Source organism: Gadus morhua, chromosome 21 (genome assembly GCF_902167405.1).
Source record: "Gadus morhua chromosome 21, gadMor3.0, whole genome shotgun sequence".
Lineage (NCBI taxonomy): Eukaryota > Metazoa > Chordata > Actinopteri > Gadiformes > Gadidae > Gadus > Gadus morhua.
Window position 1 is genome coordinate 16,363,210 of NC_044068.1, and position 10,000 is coordinate 16,373,209.

Sequence of the window (10,000 nt, forward strand, 5' to 3'; positions counted from 1 at the left end):
TCGGTGGTGTATAGCAGACATAAACTTGATTTCTGACTTTCTGGGGCCCTCAAGAGGTGAAGGGCTTGAAGTAAATGTCCTGCGGCTCTTGAACTTAAGGACTTGTGTGTGTATGTGTGTGTGTGTGTGTGTGTGTGTGTGTGTGTGTGTGTGTGTGTGTGTGTGTGTGTGTGTGTGTGTGTGTGTGTGTGTGTGTGTGTGTGTGTGTGTGTGTGTGTGTGTAAGCTGTGTGTGTGTTGTTTCTATGGGCGCCCTTGGACCACACATACATCCATATTGAAATTGTGTTCAGCATGATAACGTCTTAATGATCAAGCTATTTACAAACAATCAATTATTGATTCAATAAAACCTAAAACGTAGGAAACAGACTGATCGCAGCCGGAAAAAAACAACAGATTGGCCTATCTATCATATACTATTCCATTTTTTTGTACGTTTTTTTTTTTCATTCTGATTGACCATAATCTTAATTTCATGGTCAGGGTTTTTAATTTGCATCCCAGATTAATAAACAGTTCTACTTTAGTCAGTGCAGGGACGCATAACGTCTTGCCTCCATCCTGTTTGTGTGGAGGTCGACCACCTGTTTCCAGACTCTTTACCTCACGCGCTGCGGAATTAATCTAGAGCAGATCTTTACAGATAACACGCCACTCAAAACGCCCCTAGCCCCCCTCCCCCTTCCTCCCAACGACTCTAAATCCACAATTAGCGAATCCATATTAGCATATTAACCTGTGGTTCCTAAGACACTCGGTTATCTAGGTCAGACACGAGCATTTTCTTAATTGCTTTTTTTTTGTGTTGCTGTTGTTTCGAGGACAAACGTCTTGCGGGCCGTTTGGTGCGGCGCTGCGGTCACTGTCAAAGTCGTTATCACGGCTGGCCCCTGGCCCGGGAGGAAAGGTAGGCCCATCGGTCCGTTAACGGACGCCCTCGGGCATATGAATGGGAATACAATGTTTGTGAGGGTGTGGACGGGGCAGCGGCTGATTGTTATTCGCCCCAAGTCAGACACGCACCTAAACAAGGCCAGCAGCCCCTGTGCGCAACAGGCATAGCAAAACGGAGCCCATGTATCAGCCCTATATAGCTCCAGAGTGGGCTGGATGGGCCTGTACTGCTTTTGGGGTTAGGAGTGGATCTTCTTTATTAGAGGCTGGTGGATCATGTTGTTATTTAAATAACCATTATAGTAGGGATTCTAAAATATTTAAATGGTGAGGAAGAGGTGCCACGCGATCAGTTTATGTAAATATGAAGTCAAAACGATTACAGGCCTATATGTTTCTTTGTGCCAGCGGGCCAGATATCCAGTCGACGAGAGCCTAAGGTTAGTCCTACCAGCGTAGATCCTTTAATTGTACTTATTTTTTGAAGGGTTTTGCGATTAATAGCCTATTTAATTAAATATTTGTGAATTGTTTTCCTTCCATCATTTAAATAGTTAGATAAATAGGACGTAAGCTTATGCATGGGCTGCGCCATAATTATTTTTGACTTTTTATTGTAGAGTTTTGCACGCCTCCCATCCACTGCATCCAACACATTCTCAGCCTCGAAACGCTTGTTGTTGTTAGGCTCTTACAATGATTCAGACGTATCAGTGCGGTTGCACGGTCTTCCGGTGTCCATCTCCTCTCTTGCCTTTGGGCGTATACAGTAGGAGAGGTTTCAGAGGGGTTTAGGGGCCGTATCGCTCAGCCCTTTCCCTGGCTCCCGGGCGGCAGATGGACTTGGCCCTACCCTGAGATCACTGCGCATCTGCTGCTGCAGGGTGAAGCGGCGCTAGTCGCCGGCGCTAAGCCCCATTATCACGGTCTGCGGTGCAACTGGTGACTCCGCTTGACGGCCACGTTGACGACACAAATCTGTCTCTACACGTCTCTCATTCACTAATTTCATACACTGTTACTATGGTTGCTCGGTCTGAATAACCTCACGCCCTACCCCGGGAATTGGTATAAACGAATAATAACGAATATTTATTTAATTGTTTTTGTTTGTTGTTAATTCCGACATTTCCACTTTATTAAAATAAAAAGACGTTCGAAACTTGTTGAAAAGTGGAATCAACTGCAGTGTAAATGGCTTATTCCTGTGGCAGTGTGGTTAATCACTGTCAAAAGGTCAGCTCAATTAGCATGGTGATTGGTGGGCCTGTTTGCCCCCCCCCCCCCCATACGGGCTGTGTGTTGTTGTTGATGACTGTTACCGGTCTAAGCATTAAGTCCACGAGGAGCAGGAACAGATGGGTGGAGAAATTGTTCCTTAATTAAAGTGCAGTCAATAACAGCGTCACGGCGTCGGCGCACGGGGAGACTTTGCACTTTAATAACACAGAGTCTCGTTGGTTAAAGTAACATGCGTGAAAATAAAAAACGTCCAAAAGATCCCCGGTTGGGACCCGATTCAGATATCCATCGATCGGTCCCCCCCCATAGGCCTCCAGACATACACTGCTTTGTAGATGACGTCGACTGGAGGCCTAGAGAGGAGAAAGGGGAGCGCGCGTGCATTACACGCTTAGCACTGTGCGCGCCCAGAGTAATAACACTCTGAGATAATTCGGGTTAAAGGAAAAGCTAGAGGGCTTTTTAAACACTTTGAAAGCGCCCTGTCTGCCTCGCTTTCTCTCCCTCTCCCAGCCTACGTCCTCCTTCCGACGTCCTCGCCTGTGAATGCGCACGGTGGCGGCGCGCGTGCTAGGGCGCGCGGTTCTGCACGTTTCCTGGTAGGATAAGCGAGTGATGAAGCAGAGAGGCTCTCGAGCTCCGCTCTCCTCTTCACTTCACTCCTTTCCCCCTTCCCGCGTCGCTGCTCCTCTCGCGCTGTCTCGGCAGAGCGTGACCGGAAGCGCTGTTCTCATTCGTTTGGGAGCCTATTAGGTGTCTGGCTGCTTTGCGGATCGGTTGCATAGCGAAGGGTACTGGTTCTGTAGCTTAGCACAAGTCGTTCTCCTGCTAGCACACAATGCTATTTAATGATGGTATCTATTTGTTTTCACCCATGGATATGTATGCTTAGTCTATAGTCCACTTTGATCTGACGTGCCCATGGGCATGTAGGCCTATTCAATTGGTGGTTGAGATGAGAAGCTGGCGTTGTCTCATGGTTATTATACATGAGACAACATAGAGGCTTAATCAAATCTTCCTCTCCCTCAAACAGCCCTATAAGGGTCGTGTTGAGTTATCTGATGCACCTCGAGCGCAGCGGAGAGCACGCGAGACTGGTAATCGCGCGGAGCAAAGTGAATATTAAAACAGCGCGAGCCCTGGAGCCTCGATGCAGACACCGAACCACAACAATACAAATGACGGGATGTGTCTGTCGTGTTAGCACTGTCAGAGTGGAACCGGTGATTGAATTGATGAAAAAACGAAGATAAGCCGAAAACAATTAATCAGAAGCCCCTTAAATGCTATACTTACTGCAAAATTAATGAGGCGAATTATGGCAAGTTTTACTATTTCCCTCGATAGGCTTATATAATAGTGATAATATATAATAACAATAGTAATCATCATCATTTTTAAAATATTATTAATATTAATACTACTATTAATAATATTAATTACTATTATTATTACCTAATATATATAATAATATAATATGATAATAATAATAATACATTAACATAATAACCACAATAATAATAGTCTGTATGTTAATATGCTAAAAGTCACGGATGTGGTTGAAAATAAATCATATAACATGGCATAGCTTGCTAGCCAATTGAAAATTAATTCATAACACACATGCTTTTATATGTAGGCTTAGGCCTATTTGTGACAAATAACCCCCGGTAAATATGAATAAATATGAATAAATGTTAAATTCTGAATCAAATATTGTATTGTCTATCTATAAAACGTAAATCTTCCAATAGCAATAATGAAACCCTGCCTGTCTTTCTGAAAACGTTACGTTTCAAAAGATGAATAATATCCTTATAATCATTAAATACCAAAAGATGTACTAAGAAAAACGAAAAAGGTCCTTCTTAATGTTCTTCTCTAAAGAAATATGAAAATATATATCTTATATAAATGAGTCTCATATTGTTTGTACCTTATTATTATGAATGATTAATATCTCAAAACAGACTTACATTTCTGTAGAAAATCCATAGAATGTGTAAACTGGTTAGGGAAAGCGGTGATAATTTAAAAAAGGAAATGAACCCCACTGAACGACGTATGAACACAGAAACTGGTCAAACTCAAAATGTCCACAAAAGCGTAGAAAAATGTTGAAAGAAGAACTTGGTTCCTTATTAAGGCGAAGATACAATATTTATTCCTTGTCTCCTGGGATGCTGCGCTCCGTCTATTGTCCTCCCATTCCTCAGTGCTGATGCTTAATTTTCAGAACTTCTATATTACCAAGGGACCTACGACATCAGCCGAGAAATACCCTGCAAGTACAAAATCCGTGAGCCAGCCCCATCCGTGCAGAGGGGAGACGCTCGCTTTCCGTCAGCTTTCCGCCGATACCGAGTGTGCGCGTGGGACTTATTTTATTTCTCTGGGTTTTTTGGATTTTAAAGTATTTTTTTACATTTCGATCGGCGAGGACGGAAAAGAGTCACTTTGGAAAAAAAAAGCACAATGTCAGCAACCTTTCCCGGACTAGTCCACGACGCCGAGGTAATTAATTGCACTTTGCTTTATGTATCGTTTGATTTCTAAACAACTCCTACCTTTAATGAAAATGCACATTAAAATTAAACAGCGACGCTTTAATTTAATTTCACAACGATTTCCAGAAATGTTATTTATCACCTCGCGAATTGATGGAGCAAAATGTGTAGTCTGAGGTGCGGTCGCTCCACACTGGCGCTGCCGGAGCGGTTTGCGTTTTTATTAGAGAGGGTAAAAAAAGCAGGGATTGTGTGGTGCACGGTGTAGCTGTAGTGTGATTACAACATCTCAGGACTGAACTCCTCGTTCCTCATCCACTATGGGAGCGATAGCTGGCCCACTACATTTGCCAACAGCTCGAAAATAATAGCATATAACAGGGAGACGATTTAAAAATTTGCAAGGAGTGACAGCCCCCCCCGTCCCCGTCCCCGTCCCCCATCCCCGAAACAAAAAAAGACAGAACGAAAAGAAACGAAGGGAAAAAAAACACACCAACGGTGTCTCCAGTCGGCGTGCGTTCACCTCCCGGGTGCGGTGCGGAGATGACACCTCCTTCAGGTGGTTTTAAGGAAAGAATCCCTTTGAATGTGTGGCGGTGGTGCATGTGTGTGTGTGTTTTTTCCTTCGGGTCTGTTTGAGTGTGTTTTGGGAGGCAGGGTTGGAAAAAAACACCGCTGAACAGAGAGCAGAGAAGACGCTCGCTGCACTGAACGTAAATGACAATCGCTCACACACATTCCCCGTGTCTTTACTGCTCGCAGATACGTCACGACGGATCAAACAGCTACCGCCTGATGCAGCTGGGCTGCCTGGAGTCCGTGGCCAACTCCTCGGTCGCCTACTCCTCGTCCTCCCCGCTCACCTACCCCGCGGCGGCCGCCACGGAGTTCGCCTCGCCCTACTTCTCCGCCAACCACCAGTACACGCCCTTACACCACCAGTCCTTCCACTACGAGTTCCAGCACTCCCACCCCGCGGTGGCTCCCGAGGCCTACGGGCTCAACTCCCTGCACTCGGGCCAGTACTACCAGCAGATCCACCACGGGGAACCCGCCGACTTCATAAACTTGCACAACGCGCGCTCGGCGCTCAAGTCCTCGTGCCTGGACGAGCAGCAGCGGCGCGAGCTGGGCTGCCTCGACGCCTACAGGCGCCATGACCTGTCGCTGATGACGTCACACGGCTCCCAGGCCTACGGCGTGGGCATGCACCACGCGGACCAGAGGCTACTGCCCGCCGCCGGCCTGGGGCTGCCTCCGCCCGGGGCAGACGACATACAGGTACCTCCTTGGGTCTTCCTTTGCCCTCTCACTGTTCCTTTATCCTGTATCTCCACCTGTCCTCCCTCTCAGTGTCGGTCCAATGGTCGACTACCGCCTAAAGGCGAGCGGGCCCCGCCGCTTTACCCCCGTCCTCAGCTTCCATCGTTCAGCCAGGCCAGTCCACTAAGCACACCTGACCTGTAGCGTCGGCTCATGTTGCCCCCCCCAGTCCCTGAAGCTAAACCCAAATGCCCAGTACCTTACCTCTGCAGCCATATTCACACCGCCCCACGTGGTCTGCAACCCGTCTTTTTCAGGATACCCACGTTATGAATTCCAGATATCAGGCAGAGAGACGCAGCAGATGCTTGGTGGCCGCTTTATTATATTATCTTTAGACTGACCAGGGGCCATGGGCTCACGGCGACACCTTTAAAGCGACCAGCCTTCGTTGGTACATTGAATTGGGTCAAATGGCCTGGTATTTCAAAGCTTGTTAAGATAAAGTATTTTCGATGTGTTTGGGATAAAATAGCAAATGTGTTTCATTCAGGGATGGAGTCAAGTCCACACGGGCCGTGCTGCTGAAAGCGCAGCCCTTTCTAAAGGTTAATTGACTGGCAGTCTATACAATCCTATTGAGGGATCAGCCTTTCATATTTACCAGATTGTCACGTGACCCATATTTTACATAATTATTTTCGATGTATAGAAATGGTCGAGATGAAAACCAAGACACACTGATCGCATGTGTATGTGTGTCTGCGTGTGTGTGTCCCGCTGTCTGCTGAGGCAAAGAAAAGCCGCTGGTTCTCTATTCTCCGGTAAAGGGCGGATTAACGGATCGGGGTTCAAGGCACAATGCCCCGCTCGAGCGTCGTAAAGCACCGTAGTTTATCCAATTACAGACTTAACGTCAATCAACTTCGTTATTTATGCAGCGACATCTGAGCTTTAGTTAGAAACGTCCATAGTTAAACAATGTTTTAACATAGGCTACTCACGAATAATTTGGGTTATACGTATACCGATTTTTTTCTGAAGTTCACTTGCATTGCTTGATCATTTTGTCATTTTGTGAAATGTAATATTGATGATAATAGTAATTATTATTTTATAATTATGAAAATAATAGCAACCACAACAATATCAACAACAATAATTATAATAATTATAATAATAATGATATTATTTATAGTATTAGGCTAATAATAGTACTTTTATTATTATTGTAAAACTAACAAGATTGTCAGTATGTAGACTATATTAGAATAGTTGTTATTTTGCTGTGACCATAATGATAGGATAGCAATGACAACAGATAGGCACTTAATTACAATACAAGTAACAATAATAATAATAATAATAATAATAAATATAATTCTCATACTAATTATTCTAATAATTCAAAAAATTCAAAAAGTTCTAATAATAATATTAATAATAGCAATGCTAATGCTTGTAATCACTATACCAATACTAATACTGCATCCACAATAATTACAATAGCCTAATTATAATAATAAGATGATTGTTTATAGGCTATAATAATAATATAATAATAATAATCGGAGGAATATGATTATGGGAACAGCAGATTTATCCGGCTATTTTTTCACCTCGTTGATCATTTAAATACAAATGTAATATGGATATGCTTTATTAAATATTTGTTTCTGAATATATCCTTATTGTCGAGAATAGTTCCTTAAAAAGAATAAGCCTATTGAACTACTATGTGGTCATATTCTAAAACAAGGTCAACACGATTAACAAACACGAAAATGTATAAACTTTACACCATCGGATATTCAGTTTTATTCCGTTTTTATATATTTTTAGTTTATATTGCGGGCCTATTGTCTGCCAAACAAATGACGTCGGTTTTCAATATTCCCACACGCACACGCATGTGCACACACGCTCCTATAAAACAAGTGAGACCTTTTGAAGAAAAGGAAAGAATCGGCCCGTGAACCTGAGCTTCACGGGAGAACAGAACAGATGCGCCCGGGCCCGTGCAACACTGTCGCGTCTATAAGCGCGTAAAGAGATTTTCATGCTTAACAAAAGCAGCTGCCACACCTTTCGCTCGTCACAAAGCTAATTCATGCAAGACCTCTGCGTTTTTGTATATTGATTTTATAATCACTTTAGCTTCGGAATAAAAAAGGCTAAAAACAGAGCCGGAGTTGGTTAAGGAAGCGCTACAAGACCCTTTCAGCAGCACGTTTTATTATTTTAATCTGGGGGTCTCTGCACACGCGGGTCCAGTTGAACCAGGGACCGGCCTCGAGGCTCACACGACGGATTAACTGGTTTCTGAATAAAGGCTCGTGTTCTTCTCTCTTGATGACATTGTTGATAGCAGCGCCGTATTTACCCACATTGCGTTATAGTTATCCAGACCATAACCATAACAGGTTACCCAGACCATACATAACAGTTTACCCAGACCATAACCGGTTAGCCAGACCATAACCATAACCGGTTAGCCAGGCCATAACCATACCATGTTAACCAGACCATAACCGTACCAGGTTAGCCAGACCATAAAGTCGGACTATAACCATACCAGGTTAGCCAGACCATAACCATAACCATAACCATACCAGGTTAGCCAGACCAAGACCATAACAGGTTCGCCAGACCATACCATTACCATATGGTAACCCAGACCATAACCGGTTAGCCAGCCCATAACCATAACAGGTTACCCAGACCTTTACAGGTTAGCCAGACCATAATAGGTTACCCAGACAATAAAAGGTTAGTCAGACCTATCCAGACCATAACCAGAACAGGATGGGATATCAACGTCATTTGTCTTTAATGTTTAAATTCTATATAACAGAAGCTTTTATCCATAGCGACACGTAATGAGTATTTTATTATAATTATTTATTATATTTTATTTATTTGTCAGAAAAGATATCACCGCCTTCGAACCGGAATTGAACCAGTGACCTAAGGATTCCCATGTAACCGCTACAGTCCTCCGCTCTACCAACTGAGCTATCGAAGGGGCTCTTACAATGCAACCATTTTACTGAATTTGTCGAGTTGGTCTGTGTGAAGCGTGCCATTACCCATGCATAAACACACTGATGTTCTGTTCTGTGCCTTCTGACGCTGTTATTGTGGTACTAACGCCCCGCTCTCCCCCGCAGGGCTCCGTGGAGGCGCAGTGTGGGCTGGTGCTGAACGGCCAAGGGGGCGTCATACGGAGAGGTAGGGGCTCCGAGGCGCGCTCTATTGTTTTACCGCGGGCCACGAGCACACACACAGCAGCAGCTGACAAAACAAGACAGCGAACAGACAGAAACACACACACAACACCCCTGTCTCCTGTCAACACGTGTAGAGGAAACACGCCCTTTCTCTACCCTCGTGCACACACGCGGCCGCTAACACATACACACACACACACACACCATGCACGCACACAATAACACACACGCACAGACACACGCACGCACATACACACGCTCACAACAATAGTCTGAAGGTGATGGAACGCGGATGCGTTTCATTTTAATTCATTAAGATGACAAACCTTTTCATTCACTTTCTACCCACACACTCAACAAATGTGTGTGTGTTTTTAAAGATGTTTAGACAATGGGGTATAATCTAGTATGCAATGTAGGCCTAGAAAACATGCCTATGTAATCTTATATCTCGTCAGCCTTACCTTGTCAATATGCCTAAGGGCCTACACTGTCGGAGGTGATGAACTGATAAAAAGGTAGGATTTTGCAATGCAAACCAGAATGTAATTCCTTAAAAAATCGAAACCGTGCAAGGCAAATTTGCTTCAGTGTAGATCGCCTAAATGTCTAAATCAAATGAATTGTATCAAATAAATTGTTCCGGTAAATAGTTGTCACAATTTGAATAATTGTAAGGCGGAGTAATAATCAGAAAACCAGCACTATGGTCCCAGGCTCCCAGGGCCGGATAAGCCCTGGCCCATGTACTGTGGCCCATCGCAGCCTGTACGTCCCTTCGTGTCTCGAAGCGCCCACGTGCTCAGCCTATAGGCGCGCGCTCATAAGCATCCTCTGCACGCGTTCAGCGGGGTTC

The 10,000-nt window shown here is 44.4% G+C and overlaps 1 protein-coding gene and 1 non-coding gene across 2 annotated transcripts in view; one reads left to right on the plus strand and one right to left on the minus strand.

The window, feature by feature from the left end:
• The first annotated feature begins 4,416 nt into the window (after window positions 1–4,416).
• tfap2d (transcription factor AP-2 delta (activating enhancer binding protein 2 delta)) overlaps window positions 4,417–10,000 on the plus strand; it is a 13,861-nt gene continuing 8,277 nt past the window's right edge. Inside the window, exons 1-3 of the mRNA XM_030344531.1 lie at window positions 4,417–4,655; window positions 5,414–5,932; window positions 9,085–9,145. Of these exons, the coding sequence (XP_030200391.1) occupies window positions 4,617–4,655; window positions 5,414–5,932; window positions 9,085–9,145 (619 nt within the window). The 5' untranslated portion in view covers window positions 4,417–4,616. The remainder of the gene's footprint in view (window positions 4,656–5,413; window positions 5,933–9,084; window positions 9,146–10,000) is intronic.
• On the minus strand, window positions 8,854–8,939 carry trnay-gua (transfer RNA tyrosine (anticodon GUA)). Its single transcript is given in 2 exon segments — window positions 8,854–8,889; window positions 8,903–8,939. It is a non-coding gene; the product is annotated as a tRNA-Tyr (tRNA).